The sequence below is a fragment of the Cyrtonyx montezumae genome, unplaced genomic scaffold (genome assembly GCF_038088225.1).
Source record: "Cyrtonyx montezumae isolate F1298 unplaced genomic scaffold, pur_monq_1.0 scaffold_25, whole genome shotgun sequence".
Lineage (NCBI taxonomy): Eukaryota > Metazoa > Chordata > Aves > Galliformes > Odontophoridae > Cyrtonyx > Cyrtonyx montezumae.
Window position 1 is genome coordinate 13314856 of NW_027071992.1, and position 20366 is coordinate 13335221.

The 20366-nt window shown below is 41.6% G+C and overlaps 2 protein-coding genes across 2 annotated transcripts in view; one reads left to right on the plus strand and one right to left on the minus strand.

Moving 5' to 3' along the window:
* Nucleotides 1-80: 80 nt before the first annotated feature.
* On the plus strand, nucleotides 81-6532 carry RAD1 (RAD1 checkpoint DNA exonuclease). The gene is made up of 5 exons (XM_065739995.1): nucleotides 81-287; nucleotides 1839-1947; nucleotides 3348-3606; nucleotides 4632-4730; nucleotides 5037-6532. Exons 1-5 carry the CDS (start codon nucleotides 93-95, stop codon nucleotides 5218-5220), a joined length of 846 nt encoding a protein of 281 aa, XP_065596067.1. The 5' UTR covers nucleotides 81-92; the 3' UTR covers nucleotides 5221-6532.
* Nucleotides 6533-9597: 3065 nt separating this feature from the next.
* Nucleotides 9598-20366, minus strand: part of RAI14 (retinoic acid induced 14) — a 71980-nt gene continuing 61211 nt past the window's right edge. The window contains 9 exon segments of the mRNA XM_065739999.1: nucleotides 9598-11592; nucleotides 11852-11917; nucleotides 13382-13531; nucleotides 14341-15858; nucleotides 16368-16486; nucleotides 16815-16875; nucleotides 18042-18119; nucleotides 18746-18832; nucleotides 19792-19820. Of these exon segments, the coding sequence (XP_065596071.1) occupies nucleotides 11515-11592; nucleotides 11852-11917; nucleotides 13382-13531; nucleotides 14341-15858; nucleotides 16368-16486; nucleotides 16815-16875; nucleotides 18042-18119; nucleotides 18746-18832; nucleotides 19792-19820 (2186 nt within the window). The 3' untranslated portion in view covers nucleotides 9598-11514.

A 20366-nucleotide genomic window follows, 5' to 3' on the forward strand; every position in this document is an offset into this window, starting at 1 on the left:
CCGTCCGCTCCGCGCGCCACCGGAAGTGCCCGCGCCGTGGTAGCAGTGAGTCCCGGCCCAGGCGGGCTCCGGTGGGCGTCGTCAGAAGCACTATGCCTTTCTCCACGCAGTCGCTCAGCAGCGGTGAGCAGTATGTTCTGACGGCCAGCCTGGACAATGCCCGCAATTTGTCCAGCCTCCTCAGGGCCGTCCATTTCCAGGATCACGCCACTTGCTTCGCCACATCCAACGGCCTTCGGGTGACGGTGGAGGATGCCAAGTGCATTCAGGCCAACGCTTTTATCCAGGTGGGAGTAGAGGCTGAGCTGCTTCCAGTGAGGCCGTGGTTCACAGTGGGAAGGGGCTGGCGGCAGCGCTGACTTCATGAAAACGCAAATTGTGTGGTAGAACTGGTGTATGGGTCACCTGTGGGGAAGGGGTAGCTTTAGTAAAGTCTTGGAGTAAGTGCAGAAGCTGATGTGAGGAACATGCAGTGATCAGACTCATATAATATTTGGAGATGGGATCGTACAGATCACCTAGTGCCAAACCCTGCCAATGACAGATCACAAAATCATTTGTGTTGGAAAAGAACTTTATAGGATAAGAGGTAATGGCCTTAAGTTGTGCCAGGGGAGGTTTGCATTGGGAAAATTTATTATCAGAAAAAGTGGTGAGGTATTGGAACAGACTGCCAAGAGCAGTGAAGTCATTGTCCATGGAGGTGCTCAAGAAATGAGGAGATGTAGCGCTGAGGGATGTGGCTGAAGGAGTATGGTGGGGATGGGTTGATGGTTGGACTAGATGATCTCAAAAGTCTTTTCTAACTTTCATGATTCTATGCTAAGTACAGCCAACAACTGACCTCCTTAGTCTCACCATTAACCTAGGTCTCCTAATGCCATGTCCACGTTTCTGCAGCACCTCCACCACTGCCCTGGGCAGCCTGTTCCACTGCTTGACCATCCTCTCCATGAAGATATTTTTTCTCATATCCAATCCAAGCCTCTCCTGGTGCAGCTTGATACTGTTCCCTCACACTTTCTCATTTGCGCCTAAGAAAAGAGACAAACGTTTCCATCACTGCAACCTCATCTCCTTTTCTGCAGACTAAACAGCCCCAGTATACTCAGACAATCCTCATAAGTCTCGTTTTCTAGACTGTTCAGCATCTTTGTCGCTCTTCTCTGCAGAGGCTGAAGATGACACAGGATTGAAAGGCCTAACAGTGACTGATTTATTCGTATATGCTTGCTTGCACCCTTTAAAGCATTAGCACCTGCTAAGCCAATGCTTCCTTCTGGCTATACCATTCCTGGATTCATGTGTGGGTTCCTCTGAGAGTATTGAGCTGTTAGGTGAATTCACCATGCCTACTGCTCAGTACGTCACTGAAAACTAGGTGCTTTGTGGTAGTTACCAGAAGAGAGTATTGGGGAAAAAAAAGTGGAGTGATTTGGGCAGTTTTTCAAAGAGAAGTCTGACCTGTCAGCCTCTCTTCTGTGCTGGGAAAAATCATGGAGCAGATCCTCCTGGAAGCTATGCTAAGGACGTGGAAGGCAGGGAGGTGAACATAGGCAGCTTTAGGCTTTAATGCATATCATTTCTTTTAATCTGTAGTTAAAAGTGTTAATGTGTTCCTGATTATACAGTTTTGCATAAACTGTGACTTGATTTTTTATATGGTCTTTTGTGGATAAGGACTGATTCTTCTTCAGAGGATACTGTGTTACATGAAGAAATTACTGTGTATTGCACCGGTCTCTGAAAACATAAACACTGAATTTAAGAAGACCAGGGTAAGCTGTAAAAAAATTGCAAAAGCTTCACTGTCTTCATCTCTTTCTTTTCACCCAAAGGCAGAAATTTTTCAAGAATTTCATGTTCAGGAAGAATCAGTGATGTTCCGAATCAATCTGGCTGTTCTTCTTGACTGCTTGACCATTTTTGGTGCCAGTTCTTCGCCAGGTATAGTGCATACTTACCTTGACCATGTGTATGTGAAACCTGTGCTTATCCATAGGGGGCTATCCAGTCTTGGTAAAACTTCTGACTTCACCTCAAGCTCTTTGAGTGTGGAGGCTCTCACCCTTAAGCAGTTTCCACCGAATTTTAGAATGTGTTGATCAAGTATCCCATTGCAGTGAACCATAGTAGAAATAGTCACATTGAGAGACTGATGATACTTGGAATTTCTTAAAACTCAGTAGCAAATGTGCTCTGTTTTCTATTATTTCTATGACTTGTGCAACCCTGGAACATCCAGAAGTCTGAAAAACATTAACAGGGGTGTTTGTGAGATAGGAAATGTTCTGGTACAGATGTAGTGGGCTTGAGGAAACCACAGAAGCTTGAAGAAGGTTCCAGAGAGGGCTGTCAGTTCACTGTGCTCTTGCTCCCAGTGCAGTAGCTGTTGTGTGGCACTCTCTGTTCATTCCCCTCTTCCCAGTTCTTCTGTCATGGTTTGTGAGTATTCATCTCCAGTGTGCAGTTAAGGTACTGAGGCATATTACTTCCCTAAGGTCTCAAAAGAAATCTGGCTGAACTGAGTAGCACTTCAGGTACTGTAAGTAAACCATGTTAGCCCCAGTACATACTTCTTGGGTAAACATAGCATTTCTGAACTTGTTGATCAGATGTGCAAATTACAAAATCCAAATGTCAGATTACAGAATCGCAAAATGATGTGGGTGGGTGGGAGACCTATAAAATGACCCAGTTCAAATGTCCTGCCATGAGCTGTTTGCCCCCCTCCAGCTCAGGCTGCCCAGGGCTCCATCAGACCAGGCCTTGCACGCCTCCAGGAATGGACCACCACAGCTCTCTGGGCAGCAGTGCCTCATTGCCCTCTGAGGAAAGAAATTATTCCTTACATCTAACCTAAATCTAACCTCCTATAGCATTTCCCCTTGTCTTGTCACTATCTGCGTCCTGGTTTTAAGCTCCCTTCAAGTACTGGAAGTCCACAAAAGAGTTTTCAAGTTTTCACAAGCAAAGACAGCTACAAGTTAGCTTGACTGTATGTTTCCTACGGGATGCACTGTATACTCATTCTGAGAATGGTGAAAGGATGAGGGCTTTCTGATGCTGCTTTATGACTGGAGCTGTGTGTTGAACTCCAGATTCCTCTGCCATTCCTGTTGTCTCTGACATAAAGACTTAAACCAATTGTGCTGGTCTGCTGTGTGATTTTTGGGAAACTAAACATTCAGACGTTTTAACAAAAGGAGGATAAAATCATAGTGCAAGCTAAGCTATGTTAACTTTGGTTTGGGTGTACCATATACAGTAAAGCCTGAATTTCCTGAGGCGATCAGATGCCCTAGTGTACATTCTCTGAACAATGTGTATTTCATTCCCCTTTTCAGGAACATCAACAGCTCTTCGGATGTGTTATCGTGGTTATGGCTATCCCTTGATGCTGTTCTTAGAAGAAGGAGGAGTAGTGACAGTGTGCAAAATTAACACTCAAGAACCTGAGGACTTGTTAGACTTCAATTTCTGCAGTACCAATGTCATCAATAAAATAATCCTGCAGTCAGAGGGGCTACGAGAAGCATTTTCTGAACTTGATATGACCAGTGAAGTTCTGCAAATTACCATGTCTCCAGATAAACCATATTTCAGGTACTGGAAATTATGCCTTCAACTGAAATGTTCCTTCTCATCCTTTTATCTCTTCCCTGGGGAAGAAATGGAAGTTTATAGGGTGAGGAGGAGGGAGCTTTTACAGTGCATCAATTTATTTCAAGGAGAAATGTACTGAATCTAGCAAATCACAGTATATAATCTCATTAACATAGTAAGGAATACATTGACAATCTGGTAAATATGATTCTAGTGGTCACAGTTCAGCATTTTTAGTTAAATAAAGCAGTACAAATGGTAGCGTTTTGTGAAATAGTTATCAGAGTGGGGATATGCAAGCTGACTGCTTCTGACAGGTTTTTAGGAGAAGTCCTAAGGAAAAGAATTAGAATTTGGGGGTGCCAATTGAAATAATCAACATGAGCCAGCAGTGTGCACTTGCAGCCCAGCAGGCAAAGTGGATCCTGGGTTGCTTCAAGAGAAGTGTGACTGGCAAGTCAAGGGAGGTGGTTCTGCCCCTCTATTCCACCTGTCCAGTTTTGGGACCCACAGCATGAGAAGGACATGGTGCTGTTAGAGTGGGTCCAGAGGAGGGCCACGAAGATGATCAGGCAGTTGGAGCACCTCCCTTGTGAGGACAGGCTGAGAGAGATGGGGCTCTTCAGCCAGAGAAGAGAAGGCTCCAGGGGGACCTTATTGTGGCCTCCCTGTACCTGAAAGGGGCCTACACAGAAGTTGAGGAGGGACTTTTTATGAGGGTGTGTAGCAACAGGATGAGGGGAAGTGCCTTTAAACTAGAAGAGGGTAGATCTAGATGAGATATTAAGAAGAATTTCTTTACTCTGAGGGTGGTGAGATACTGGAACAGGTTTCCCAGTGAGGTTGTGAATGCCCCCTCCCTGGAAGCATTCAGAGCCAGACTGGATGTGGCTTTGAGCAACCTGGTCTCATGGGAGGTGCCCCTGCCTATAGCAGGGGATTGGACCTAGATCCCAAACAATTCTGATCCTGTGATTTTTGGAGCTGCTATCCATTGTTATGGGATGGTGCCTTTTGTCTTGCAGGTTATCCACTTTTGGAAATGCAGGAAGTGCGCATCTGGACTATCCCAAGGATTCAGATTTGATGGAAGCATTCCACTGTAACCAAACGCAGACAAACAGGTCAGTAAGTCCAGGAGCAGTGCACTCTAGCAGCTCATTCTTTCTTGATTGAAAGTGAAAAAAGCTGGTTTTGTGTTATGTGACATCTATTTCACCAGCAGAGGATAAAAAAAATAACTTTCCATCTAGTAAAATTCTGTTTCTGTGATCAAAAGCTAAGTGATAGCAGTATCTGTCTGAAGTTATGAAAAAATTAACACAGTGTGTTCCTAATTATTTTGTAATCGTTCTAATGAGTTTGCTTGGGGATAGCATTTCAGCTACTGCCTATGTGCCTTTTTTGAATGACATTTTTTTCCCCTACAGGTACAAGATTTCTTTGCTTAAACCATCTACAAAGGCACTGGCTTTATCTTGTAAAGTCTCAATTCGAACAGATAACCGAGGATTTCTTTCACTGCAGTATATGATCAGGAATGAAGATGGACAGATCTGTTTTGTAGAATACTACTGCTGCCCCAATGAGGAAATTACTGACGCAGAATTGTAGCTGCATATTCCGGTGTTTTATATTTATTAATATATGAAGCGTTGTATGTTTATAAAACTGAATGAAATCTGTAAAGAGAGATAGACTTGGTACTATTTTTATGGTTTTTCAGCTGTGGCATTAAAAATAAGAAGTCTTCTTTCATATATTCCCCTGTCCTAATTTCTTAGCCTTGACACAGAAAGTTCAGCTAAAAAAGCAGAAAATAGAATTAGTCTCCAAAAGCCAAAGATAACACAGACATGTTAAAGCTGTCTTCTTGTAATATGCTGCTGTCATTTGTGGCATTGTCCAAGCATTTTTGTTTGTATTTTGGCTTTTCTTTCTGTCTTGTTCTAAGCAATTCCATAAGGGGAAGTGTGAGTACTAGCTGTATGTTAGACAGCCAGTTAACTTCCAGTTACCAAATTTGTCTTGAAAGAGGATGACATTTTCAGTTTAATTTCATAACAGCAGCATGTGTCTTCTTTTTGCAAACATTAACATGATGTTTTGGTGAAAATGGGCTTCTAGTCATAGAATCATAGAATGGCTTGGGATGGAAGGGACTTCAAGGATCATCAAGTTCTAACCATTACTCATAGGCTTTGTACTTGCTCATGACTGTTCTTTAGGGACAGCTCTTCCCATTCTATTCCTGTCGTGATTAAGACAGCAACACCCCCTCCCCTCCTTCCTTGCCTGTGCCTTCTGAGCAGCTTGTAGCCATTGATCTCCACGCTCCAGTCATGAGAATCATCACACCAGGTTTTGGTGACAGCAACTGTATTGTGGTTTTCTAGTGGCACAGTAGCTTCCAGCTTCTGTTCGTTTCCCGAGCTGCGTGCCCTGGTGTAGAGATGCTTCAGCTAGGTAGCTGGTCTTGTCACTTCTGAATCATGGGAACAGCTTCTCTTTAGTATGAACAGCTCATCGCATGAAAATGGACAAAGGGCTTGCATAAATATAAACTTAAGAACAAGAATGCAGAGACAGCTGAGCTTGTTGATAAGAAAACAGAACAGATATCCTGTTGTCCTGATGAGATAACCAAACAAATGTCTCTGCCCAACACAATACCCACGGGAACGGTTAGGGCTCTCCCCCTTCAAGGTTTGAAGATTTACAGCAAAATTGACCCTTAGCTTTAACCCCCACAGTCACCAGATTGGAATGTGAATATGTATGCACTATGCCTTTAAATATGTAGTCATTTGTCTTCAGTGTGTGCATGTTTGGTGGAGTGATCCCCCATGCACCCAGCGCTGTAATAAAGGGAATACCTGCTTGACATATTTCATTGGTGTGTCAAGTTACTTTGTCAGTTTTATCAGCTTCACTTCTTAAAGGGATAACTCCTTAATTCCTTTTGGGTATTTCCTCTGATTTTCCCCACTGCCTTCTGCTGCCCCAGCAGTCACTGCCTCACCATGGCAGATGTTTGCACAAGCGTCTGCCAGCACCCCTCAAGCACCCAGCACCCTGTCCGCTATCAGTGCCGCCTTCCCACCCCTTACCATGGACGGGCTCGCTATCCACCCGCCCCCCTCCTGACGTACTGTAAAGCCCTCCTTTCAGCAGCCGCGCCCTGCCCGCGCCTTGGCGGCTTTTGCACGCGCAGGGAGATGGGGCCGCCGGCTCCGCTCGCACCGCGTAGGTGCTGCCCACCGTCAGGGGCGGCTCGCGTCCTTCCGGACGGCTTTACCCGCGCATTTTCCTTTCTGAGAAGATTGCCTCGGCGCCATTTCGTGCTGCGCGGATGAATGGCGCGAAGCCTTTGCTAAAATCTCCCCACGTAGAAAGTGTTTTTCGCTCATCTTCATAATCTCCCTTTAATCACTGTAAGGTCGCAATAAGGACTCCCCACAGCACACGCTTCCGGGCTGAACAAGCCCAGCTCCCTCAGCCCATCCCCACAGGAGCGGTGCTCCAGCCCTCCGCTCATCTGTGTGACCTCCTCTGGAGGTGGCCCTCCTCTGCACCCTCTCCGGCAGCTCCAAGTCTCTCCCGTGCTAAGGGCCCCAGGCTTGAGCACAGCACTGCAGATGGGGCTTCACGAGGGCAGACTGGAGGGGAACAAGCACCTCCCTGGCCCCGCTGGTTAAGCCATGCTGCTAAGACCCAGAGTAGTCTTAAGGGCAGTTAAAAGGAGCAGTCTATGGTGTTAGGGGGCAGCCTCAATGCTGGTTTCATCTGTCTCTACCCTATGGTTTTTTTTTGTTAGGAAAATGCAGCTTAATCCAGCCCTTTTCTCGCTTCCCAGCGTTTTTTTCACGGATGCAAAAGCAGACAAACATTTTTGTTTGGGCTTCGGCACATGGAAGGCAGTCACTGCATTAGGGCACAGTGTGCAAGATGAGCACTTGGGCTGCCAGCTTCACCACCACTGTGGAGCGCTTTGGCTCAGCACGAAGAGCAGAGCAGCCACGCGGCGGCAGCAGCAGCCTCCAGCCGAGCACAGCTGAGGATGTGGGCGCTGCTCGGCTCTGAGGGCGGCCACAGGCTGCACCGGCCCGCAGCCCTGCTCCCAGCGGCAGAGCTGGCGGCGGTGAGGTCAGTGGGCTGTGCCTGTTTCCAATCTCCATCTGCTGGTAGGAGGCCCCATTACCAACCGTCTGAGCATTTCAGGCTGGTGGAAAATGTAAGAGGAGGGCCGGCAGCAGGAACCTGGACAGAGCAGCATTTGAGAACGTTTAAAAATCATGGACTGAAAAATCGATGATTGTGTAAATACCTATGTTAAACTCATCAAACGGGAGTCTGCCAGAGCAGCCGAAGGCTTGTAAACCATGATGTGTTGCTTTAAAATGCTTCAGGAATGACATGCCGTGTCACAGACATTCTGTACTCTCCTGAAGGAGTCAACGCCAGGACTGTGGACTTGACATTTTCAGGACTAAATGCATGAACCTGGACCGCCTGTACAAAGAGGCAAACCTCAAGTTGGTGACATGCTGTTCCAGGATCCCACCACTGGGTCCATGGCTGCTGTTTCTCTTAGAAAACCTTTTGTCACATGATATCACAGCTCAGGAGAACGTGGCCCTTTACAGGTGTCTGACAAAGCGCTCCACTTCCTTGCCAGCAACAGTCTGCCAGAAGGAGCATTCTGCAGCTGCAAAAATTGCATCTTGAACCCCAATAGGGAAACTTATTAAATCACAGTTTTTGATTCATTTTACCAATGAAAGTTGCAAGATCATCAGAGTCTGGAACTGCTGCTTGACGTTAAACACAAAGCACTTCCACTGCTCCCTGCAGCCGATCAAAACCAGAGTGCACAGGGGTTTTAAGCCACTGATCTGGCTTCAAACCTTGCACCAGTTTGTATTTGTTTGGAAAACAGTACTCAGTTTTATGCCTGTGTCTGCAGAATTTGTGCTGGGCTACATCACGTCTTTCTGCACCGCTGCCTTGCACCTAACGCACAGCTCCTCCAGGAGCTTCTTCACCAGTTGCCTCAACACACCACAGTGACCTGCAGTGCAGCTGCTAGATTGCCAGCAGCAGCAGACAGCTGCAAGCACCAGAGGCTGCTCCTGCTCCAGGCCCTGCCCCATATCAGGAGGTGAGATCTTATTAATCCAGCAACATGAAATGACTCAAGACTGGCCTGCCAGGTGACCTCACTGTACTTTATCAGCACTCTTGTTCAAAGGAAATCTGCTACTGAGAAGCTTAGAGAAATTTTGTACAGAAGTTGAAAAAGCTGCTTGACCCTCAGGATACTGCAAAAAACGATGCAGTTCCTTAGCCGTTTATGTGGTTTGCTCTGAGGACAAAAATACATCATTATCAAGTTAGTTACTTTGTAAAAACTAGTTTTTCCAATAGAACTTGAGTGAGAGATGATAAAAAGAGTAAGACTCACACAGTCAAACCTGATAAATGTAAAGAGAAGTTCGCGTACTCAGATATGCATGTGCACACCCATATAAACATACACACGAATATACTTGCACTGCACTTCTGTGTACTGAGTGCAGTGCCAAGTGATAAAGGAGAGATGGGGGGCTTCACCCACCTCTCATCCTGGTCTAAGTTCTTTCTAAACCTTGCTTGATTCTGTGATTCTGTGAATGCATCCAGTGGTGAACGGGAGAACTGTCTTAATTAAGAAGGATGTGCATGTGAGAGAGAGCTCTTGAGCCTGTCAGTCCAACACAAGGCACTATCTGCCAAACTGTTCGCACAGGGTTTGGAGTGGATTCTGTTCCACCCGACAGCTCATAGTTAACTGTAAAGCTGCATATTCAGGGGATACATCTGACAATTCTAGGTAGATACAATTATACACAGAATGTAGGACACATTTGTACTACAGTAAAGCAGTGAGTGTGGCCAGATTTTCCTCAATAAAGAAAAAACATAGCTGATGTCACAAAAAGAACCGAGATGAAAAAAACTTGAAATAGTTTATTTGCTGCATAAGGAAAGTTCTTGTAAATTACATATAAAGAAACTTGCTATGCTGTAGTGTATAATTTTCAGTATTCCACAAAGATAATTGTAATAAATATACAAACCAAAACAAGGTAGAAGACTAAATCCATCAGGCAACCTACAAAATGGTTCACCAAATTTTATACTTTGCAGCGATAGCACACTTAAAATTTTGTTGTTCATTCTGAAGTGCTGCAGCAAAACTCTTTTCACATTTCTTTGGAGCATTTTCAAAACCACCTAACTAGAAAATACTGTCCAAAATAAGCAGGCACTAGTTAAACCACCCAAGAAAAGTAACACCAAGGTCCAACTGATGCAAAGGTGTGTTTTGTTTGTTGATTTGTTTTAAAAATCCAATTTAGCTTTGCCAGGGTTAGGAATTATCTGATGTAAGTGCACTAAGAGTCTAGCCAGCCTCTGGCACTGCTGGCTCTGGTCATATTATGACTCTATATTAACTTCACAGCTCTGGAGATTTCTCTAATAGAGATGTATCCGCTAGCGGGGAGAAAACAAATACCAGTGAAGCTGCAAGATTGGTCAAATGGTTATACCCTCAAGTGCAGTGTGTGCTTAGAAAATGCTTTCCATAATTTCTTACTAAACCACGCTGGGCATTTTTATTTGACTTCTAAATCTGAAAGTGCTGACAGAATCATTCTTGATGCCCCTGGCCTCTACAGACAAAACATTCAGGGATTTTTGACGTCTTTTGGAGTTCTCTACCTATCATTTCTACACTCGTTGACATATCAGGCTGAACTGCATTTTACACCTCACTGCTCTGGACCACACTGACGGGCAGGTCTACTACTCTGCACAGATCTTGTTAGAACTGAGAACACTTCTCTATGCTTCACTATTACTGAATACTTGGGGGTATAAGAAGAAATTCTAATACACGATTACCTAAAAATATTCGTTAATAAGCTTAATGCAAATATTATGTAGCAAAAATGTTTTAGTTACAAAAAAATTAATTAGAGGGCCGATAAAAATAGACTGAAGAGTAGGTCTTTACAAAAGTGAGGTTAGGAAGTATGAGGCATTAACGTTCACTGTAAACATCCTGTGTTCAATAGAGTCCCTTGTCTAAAGTATATGTTCTGTTTTTGTTCCTGAGCTTCATGGCCAACACTTGCATAGATAGCTAAACCTATTATAATTAGTTGTTTGTACAGAATACTTTAATAAACTAGTTATTTTACCTTTTGAAATAGTTTCAGTTCAAGGAAATTATTAATTCAAGGAGATTATGAAGCATGATAGGATTTTTGTGTACTCAGTGCATTGGATGGGTTGGGACAGCCACATTATGGTGTGCTAATCTTAAATAAAAGTAGGTTACAAAGTAGAGCTGTTGGGTGTTCTGGCTCGTCGTGAAGATCTGCTCACTGCTGCAAGGCTCACTTCTGCTCTGCCAAAGACTGCATGTGGCAAAATGTCTGGAATCTAAGTGCTGCACTGTCAAGCAATTAAAATATCCCCATTAACAAGATGCAGCTTACACACAGTGCAGGAGTCCTTATGGAGAATTTCACCATTATCCAGGTGACACGAGTGCTTGCCTCCAGATTAACCTCCCTCTTGGAGGAAGCTAGAAAATACTTTCAGAGTAAACACGACATGGAGTGGCCTAAGTCTGAAGAACGTACTTGCATTTTGGATATGAAAAGCAGGCATGTGTTTAGTTACTGCAAATGCAGATGCTCATGGAAAGCAGTAGAGACAGACAAACAAATCCAGCTCACAAACAACACAACAAAAAAAAAAAGCAGCAAATTGCCAATATTAAATCTTATGTTAAGGCAAATCTAGATAAACACCCACAACAGTATGAATAGAAATGGGGAGATTTGCTTTTTTTGTTTACTTTTTCTGTGATTGGCTTTTGCACATTGATAAAATTTGTTTAAGCACCTTCTGGACATCTTCATCCATTTGACCCTAGACAAGGGAAGAAAGAAGAAAGGATGACTGAATTAAAGTATTTCTCAGCTCCTTAAAAGAGATTTGCAAACTGTTTTTAAGGCATAATAATTACATCAACTTCCCAAAAGACAGCAGGGCTATATTTGTGCTTAAATAGTTAGATATTAGGGGCAGTATGCCTTCAGTACAGCCTGCAATGTTTCTAATAGTTCTGCAGCAGAAACATCTGCCATTATAATACCAGCACTGTGTAACCAGTAACACCTAGCCTTACCTGCACGGCGTAGAGAAGATGCATCCTGTAAACTGACACCGTTTCCTGATGTTGTTTCTTTGTTTCCTAGAAAATAGTTAAGCAGAAAGTCACAGAGCATTCAGAACTGCTGAATTCAGAAATACACACCCAGATGTATGCAGGTCTGCAAAAATACAAGCAACCATCTAATGCAGGCAAGGAAAACCAGCTCTTCTGTGCTGCTAGCTGTCCCATGCATAATTTGCTGGGAAACAGTCCACAGAAATGCTGTAATCATACCCACCTCTCTAAAAAGTTGGTAAGATGGTATCAGTGGTAAGAACCTCTGAGTGTAGAGACATTACCAGAGTACATTCTCATTCCACAAGTTTACCAGAAAACAAAGAAGAGGAAAGATGACAGCATTCTGACAAACCAACCCTTTTCTGCAGTGGAGTCTTATCCTAATGTCAGTAACCCATCTGTCAGCAAATGCCCAAGAGATGCCACCAAATGTCTTATCCATTAACCATTACCAGTCCATTACTATTCAAACAGCCTCCTTTGTCACGATCAGATTGTCACATACCAGAAGCAGTCTTTCCAAATAAATGTTTGGACAAATGCTGTTGGAAAAGACAGTATAAAAGAAGGGACACATGCTTCTCTCCTGTTTTAAATTCTGCCCACTCTCTAACACTTTGTGCATCTGCACTTCACACTACCTTCCTGGCCCTTGAGCAACAGGAATTGAAGGCTTTTTACAGACTTGACCCGACTGGAACAAGAGACATCACAGTGCCAGGATGTTATCTACCTATTAACTATCTGCCTAATTATTTCTCCCCACTGCAAAGGATTTTTATGTTTTTTTTTCTGGACTGTGTGCATATTAATTCCTCCATCTGCCTGACTTTCATCTCTTCAAAAGTGAACGATAATGCTTCTCTGGACAGGCAAGCTCTTGAAAATAGCAGTTATGCCTCAACTTGACTTAGAAGATTGCCTTGCATGCACAAGCAGGTACAATCTTAAAAGTCTCTGCATTTCAGAACTTCAGGAAGGTGATCTCAGCTCCCTATAAACAGATGATCTTGCTTAATTTGAAGCTTCACAACTTCAGGAACTATTTTCTTCCAAAAAGTCAAACTTATTTTAACTCAAATACAAACAAACAAATGAACTCGGTAAGATTTCAGCTTATAAAAAATCTACACAATCCTGAGAAACTGTGAAACTCTAATCCACTGCACACTGGTCATATTGCTCACAAACCAGAATCTCAACAGCAGATCTGGTCACTACATTCTGTCAGTGCAGGCGCTTCGCTCTGTTACTGATCTGAAGAAATATATTCAGGAAAATTGTTTTCTGCAGTTAGATTATTTCTGAAGAACAATAAAATTCTGCAGGTCACTTATTGAAATGCTTCAGAGCACTGTAAAACCTCTGGATGAAAATTCTTTCCTGCAGTCACTGTGCTACATTTTAAATGTACACAGTTAAGAATGTTGTGCACATCTCTGTAGAACTGAGAGTGATGATGGGTTTATGAACTATGACACTTACAGTCAGTTGGTTTTGCAGCTGCTTCACTTGCTGTTGTAATGCCTCCAGCTGCTGACTTTGTCTTTTGGGGGCACTGGTTGAGTAAGAAAGCTGAGAAAGGCTGTTCAAAGCTTCTTTTAATTTGCTGACTTCCTTGGACATTTCATTGATCTAGAAGGGTGAAAAACAGGTTTTCATTAAGCTAGAATGCACATTATATTCTCATGAATTTTATCTTTGGGATGTTTGTGACTTAAAGTGAAAGAGCTGGGGAAAGGTGAAAACTCAGTGGACAAACAGACATTGTGTAAGCAAAGAGTTATAATCCTTCTCTACCTCACTCTCAGTGGCCATTCCAAATGTATTAATTGTCCTGAAATCTGAGCAGTATTTACAAAGGCTGTACTTACCACCTTTGCAGATGTTGCTTCTAATCATGAGAGAGCAACATACAAACAGGCAGGCTGTTCACAGCTTGCAAAATACATAGCTTTTCATAAAGAAATGTTGACAGACACAGTGGTTGCACAGGAAAAACCGTTGTCATGTTGATAGAACTTGATTCAAGTCAGCATATAGTAAACTTAAAATAGTTAATTTCTTCTGGTTTTTTTGTTATATTTCCTCATTTCCTCAGGAACCTTTTCTTGCTGTACATTACACTTCTTTCACTTCAGTCACATTAATACTGTGAACCTAACCAGAACAGAACTTAAAAGACACGACTTGAAAGATGTGCATCTCTACAGGGATGGAAGGTATCTGTGAAGTCAAATATGTCAAAGAAAAACTCCCTTGGCTAAGATACGAGAGAGAGTACTATCAGAATACAGATTTTTTTTAGGAGGGCAAATGAACTCAAAAGTTTCTTCTCTCTGTGAACACTGACACAACACAGGGTTTAAGGTAACCCATGACCCAACCAATATTTTGTAGTCTGAATTCATGTACTACCTCCACCACTACAGTCAATCACTAACCTTTTTATCTTTATCCTCTTCCAACTTTGATGAACTTTCAGAGTATTTTTTCATTTCAAGAAGATCTTCTTGAGCTTGATGATACTTCTGGTGAAGACCAGTCACCTCCCGTTCCTTCGCTTCAAGCAGATTATGCATGCCTTCTTTCTCTTCTTTCAAATGCAAAACTTCATTTCTCAGTTGCATAACATCTAAGGACACATTTTCCTTCTCTTTGATTATATCCTTCAGTTTCGATGACAAAATACTAACTTCACCTTCTAATGAAGACTGGAGTTTTTCATATGCAGCCCTGGGTACCATTGCTTCATTAATTGCAGCTTTTTCTTCTAATAATTCCTTCTGTAGATTTCTTACTTCACTTTCCTTGCTGGTAAGTAATTCTTTGAGCTCATTTATTTCTTCTTCCATTTCCTTTACAGTACTTCTAAGTGCATTCATGACCTGCTGGTGTTCAGCAATTGGCAATGAGTTTTGTTTCTGAGTGTCTAACAGCTGCTTTAGTTCTTCTGCTTCATCTAATACTTTTGTGTACTGGGATTTCATTTCTAATAACTCATTCTCTGCTTTGTATTTCAAAGAATTTGTTACCTGCATCAGCTTCTCATGTTCATCTCTAGGTATGTACTCCACAGCTATATCATCTAGAGTTTTTCTCTTCCTGTAATCTTCAAGCTCTGCCTGTGCTTCTTTGTACAACTGGGACAATTCACTAAGTTGTCTGTTGAGCTCCTCTATCATTTTGTGCATTGCATCTTTCATTTCTCCGGATTCAGCACTAGACTCTAAATGTGTCTGATTTGCCAGCTTGTCCTGTAGCCTTTTAATTTCCTCTTGCCCTTCTTTGTACCTCTCAATCAACAGCGCTTTCTCCTGATTAATGTTATCGATAACCGAACAGTATGAATTCTTTATTTCCTCACATTCTTCCACAGACAATTTGCTTGTAACATTCTGCTCTCTTTCTTCAAACTTTTTCTGTAGCTCTCTCACTTTCTCTTTTTGTCTTTCACTTTCCTCCAAGGCTCTCTTCAATTCTTGCCTAAGCATTTCAACTTCTTCACATGTAACCTTCAACTTACTCAGCTCAGAACAAGTTTCTTCACTTTCAGAGGAAACAAGACCCAGTTTCACTTGCCTTTGTACGTTTAAAGACTCTTTCACCGCTTCTTCACACTTGTTTTGAGTTTCTTGGCTTTTCAGGTTAGGATCAGAGCCATTTTCTGAAATGTCTGAGTTATTTAAATAATCTGCTTCCGGGACTCTGGTCTGGACCTGAGCTTCTAAGTGCTTTCTTTTGGTCTCGGAATTCTCTAATTTCCTCTGTCCATCTTCCTGGAGGTACTTTATTTTTATTTCACTGGGGCTTGTCAACTTTTCTTGAGACTGGGAGGCATTTAAGGTAGACTTCAGCTCCTGAGCTAAGAACTCGCTTTGTCTATCTGCTGTTTGATCGAACTCTCTTTGGATTGAATGAGAAGAATCTATGTTAGAATCCATTTCCTTAGGTGCTCTCTCCTGTCCAAAAAATAAATCCAAACAAACGCATGATTAAAACAAATACATGGTGTTATTTTTGTTTTCCCTTTCTTTATATAATAGAGTAAGCAAGGAATTCCTGCCACATCCTATGGAAACGAGCAATTAAAACACCACAGAAGGAATTATCAGGAGAGCTCAAAACCCAGCTTGTCCCATTTAACAATCTACAATGAGGGATGGCAAAGGCACTAACTACCTGCCTCTTCAGAAAGTCTGTGTTGATGTCCATAAACAAATATTCAAAGCTACACAAACTAAAATTTCGCTAAGACAATTCTTATCAGCATATTTTAGAATGCAATTATTGTAGTAAACAAAGGTAACAGTGAGAAGATCAGAATAATGATTTTAATCCAGACAGAGCACTTCCATGACCTTATCACCACAAGCTTTTTATCTTCACAGCATATCTCCTTAAATTGGTAAGGAGCTTTTTGTTCTGCTAGAAGATTAGTAGAGTATTAGAACAGCACAAAATACTCTACCTGTAGTTTGTCCTGTAGTTCCTTATTGTGTAATGTCAAAGAAGCAATTTTTGCTTGCATCAGCATAAGTAGATCTTGCTGTTCTGTTTCAGAACTCACATCCAACAAACTGTCAGCACCTTTGGAGCAATAAAAAAGATCCAAAACTTTTAAAAGCTGAACTGATTCCAGAGATAGTTATTCTAAGTTTCAAACAGTTTGTTTCCATGACCATTACATGCAATGAGCAAAAGAACATTTTCCCAAAAATGTGTAAGGTGAACCAATATAAGCAGGAAGTATTGGTGGGGAACTGGTAGTGAAGTTACAGAATGCCACTCCAACACTTACTGGGGCTCACATTGTGAGTGGAAAGGCATAGAGGATTTCTGACCACATTTAAACTTTTGACACAACTTAAAAATACATAATTAAATGAGACAATCAGAATTAAGCTTTATCATATACCTGCTGTGTTGTCACTCAGTCTGTCTTTATTATCGTGAAGCAAGGAGCCGAAGTCTTCCTGCTGGGACATCAGAAGAAGGTATTTTCACAGAAAGCAGATAAAAGTTGGACAGTTCACAGAGGATAAATATAGATAGCACAGATCTTGCTGGAAGAAACCTGTCGCAAGGGATTTCTTTTGTTTCTGGTGTCCTGTTTAATTGTGGCAGGTGGCCAGTACTCATTAAATATTAATGAAATTGGGTCAACTGTCCCATAGATAGAAAAGCTGCTCACCCTGTGATAAATAACTGCAATCTACTGTAGTGTGCATAAAAAGAAATCTTCAGTACCGTAAGAAAAATGTCAGCACACATTCCAGGATTTGACTGATGACTTTTTGTGATGGGCCTCTGCTTTTTGCATCACATAATCTCATGCACCTCACTGGAATTAGCTAATGAGCTCTCACACCATTAATACTTGCATAACCATATTCCTACATACTTTACTCATTTATGAATAACTCTATTTCCATATTCAGTAAATGCTGAAGTAATCCACATTTGCTTTGTAAAATTACATGGAAATAATGAGGCTCGCTCTGAAAGTAAGCATCCTATGTTATTATTCTGGCTCATGATGTCACAGGTGGATGTTGGTGGTATGGCAGAAAAGGCAGAACCATTACATTCTGTTTCTGTCCACAGAATAGCATCTGACATGGAGCTGTGGATGAAGCCAAGGTGTGTCACTGACTGGCCCCGTGAGGAAAAAGATGGCATGCACTGACATTCACTGGCACATGAATGTTCCGTTTATGGAGCCTGAACAGTGGAGGTGAGCACAGTGAGGCAGTGGGTGGTGCATTTCAGCACTGCCATCTGCAACTGTGGGTCACATTCACTGGTGCAGACTTCTGCAAGTGGGGCACGCAGGTGCTTGTTCATGGCTGGCAAAGATGCATAGATAACGGTGGTGACTGTGTTGAAAAACAATGTTTTGTTGATGAGAATTTGCATATTGTGCTTTTTGTACTGATGTGGTTTCCATGGAAATAAATAGGAGGCATTACTTTCAAATTAACTGTAAAATAAATTGCCGTTGTAGATTTGGATTTTTTTTCTCCTCCTAAAACTTAGCTAAGTAATTCATGGACATTCTGCAGTCAACAAAATGAGTTATTAAGGTACTACATTTTCTTTCCCCACACTTAGTAAGAACAAAAAACTTTGATATCTTGCATACTTGGTCAGCAAAGAAAGCCTGTCCTTTTCCAGTCATAGGAGTTGAAGTTGATGAGCGAGGAGAGGACAAATCACTAAGCTGTAAAAGATTTGTATAAATAAATATGTATGCATTCATAGGAATAATCCTCCAACATATGCTTTATATAGACAGACACGTGCATGAATATTTTCCCTTGTGCTAACTTAAGGCAAAACTCTGGGTAAGTTTCAAAGAGCAGATTTAATTATTCAGTGCTCTTCTGAGCCAGCATCACTTTTCCAGAAAACTGTTGTAACAGATAGAGTATGTGTCTAAGCCTAAATGTGAAGTTGCATTTTGATACTATATTAATCTGTTTCAGTGTTTTATTGTCCTTTGTGAATATGCATATAAAAATGTGGATATATATGTACACAGATATAAAAGATATGAAATTATTCACTTCTGCAAATCTACAGGACCACAAGACCTACACCTTTAAATGGAAGAAGCACCTATACAGTAAAATTTGTACTGCTGTATCCTGGACCATTCTACATTTCAAGCAATTTTCTTAGTCAACCTAACCAACAGACGTTTTTATCGTAATGTCAGGAGTAGCACTCACAATAAGAAGGTATATAAAATAAGACTGACAGAACAAATTCAGCCCACATTATTCACACAGTGGTTAAAACACTCTTCATCCCCTATAAGTATCTCAAGATTGATCTTTTCTTTACCTGCATAGGACTGATAGGAGGAGGTGGGGCTTTGCGTTTTTTTGGAGTTCCACTTCTTTCTGAACTTAATTTAGAGCCTTGATCATGCTGAAAGTTCCACCAGCCAGAAAAGTTTGTTAGTTTGGTTAGTAAAGTCCGAGCAAGTTGTTTTATAAAAAAATGAAAAATAAAATCCCACATTAATATCAACTTGAGCAGCTCATGCAGTTCCTTTTTCTTCTATGTAAAGACCATATCCTTATTAACTCAAAAATATTAAACATGCCTGACAATAAGAATCTCTTCCCTTGTAACCCATGCTTCAGTGAAAACGAACAAGATTTAGTGAAAAAGCCGAAGCTGGCACCAGGTTTAGAGCTCACATACTCGTGTAAATTCATTCTTAGTCCAGTCATGCCATTCTTAACAATTACCATCTTCCCTTTCCTTCAGCTTCTGCCTGAGCTCCCTGAAACACTGAACTTCCTCATTCAGAGAAAGACTGAACAAGTGTATCGCATCCTCATCCAATTTCCAGCCACTAGCAGTTCTACAAGATGCCTGCACTACCAGATATCGTGATACTAAATAAGGCACATAAGAAACTTATTTAACTGTCTAAATCTGCTGACAGTCTCAAAGATCAAGTTCACTAGTGTGATACAACCAGGGACAACCTTCAGTTACCTGCTTTGGAAACAATAAAATTTCCCTGGATCATTTTCTCTACAGTTTGAAGAGACAGAGTTGAAGAGCCAAGCTCCTGCCTTACATGTGAGAACGGCGGAATATTTTCCAGGTACACCTGTGCACAATGTATGCATTTTACCTCCCTTATCTCACTGAGAAGGACAGCTGCTGTTACAGAGGGAAACTAAATCTAAAAATGAACATCCTGAAACACATTTCTTAAATAATCAACAAAAACTTTTCACGTTACAGAGCAGTCATCATCAGTACAGCTCATGGTGATATTTACTACTGCTACTAGTCAAGTCAGTTTATATTTTTTCATAAATTACAAGCCTTTATAGCCCAAGCATTTTTATGTCCAAAAGCATACATACCTGCTTTGCTTTTGTTGGTAATTTTGCATCTGTGAAGCGGAAAAAAGCAGAAGAAGAGTTAGCAAAGAAAATGTTATTTTTCTAAACCATCTCCCAGCTTTACTTTCCACACCATAAATCTTGTAGGTTTTCTTTGAAATCTAAGCAGTATTTCAAAATTCCATTCATGTTTTATCTGATACAAAATTCAAAGGATTGTGATAATTGTGCTTCTATCATCTCTCACTGTCCTTTACCTCATCCTCCTACTTCAGAAATCTTTTTTAGCTTAACCATAATGCCCAGTCCACATTAGTTCCTTCTGAGCTCTTTTACTGAGGAGCTGAACTTACTTTTTCAAATCATAAAGAGGATCTACTTCAAGTTCTAAGCAATGCTCATCATGCTGCTTCATCAGCTTACCTCTTCTTTCTCCAGAACACCTTTTTGCCCAGCTGAATATTTTATGTCATGATAGATATTAACAATATGTAGCAAGTGTCACATTTTCCTGTTTTGGGAAGCTTCAGCTAGATCACCTTGAAGACAGCTTTTGAAATTTTTCAAGTTACTCCATGAAGTAAATTTGTATGTTA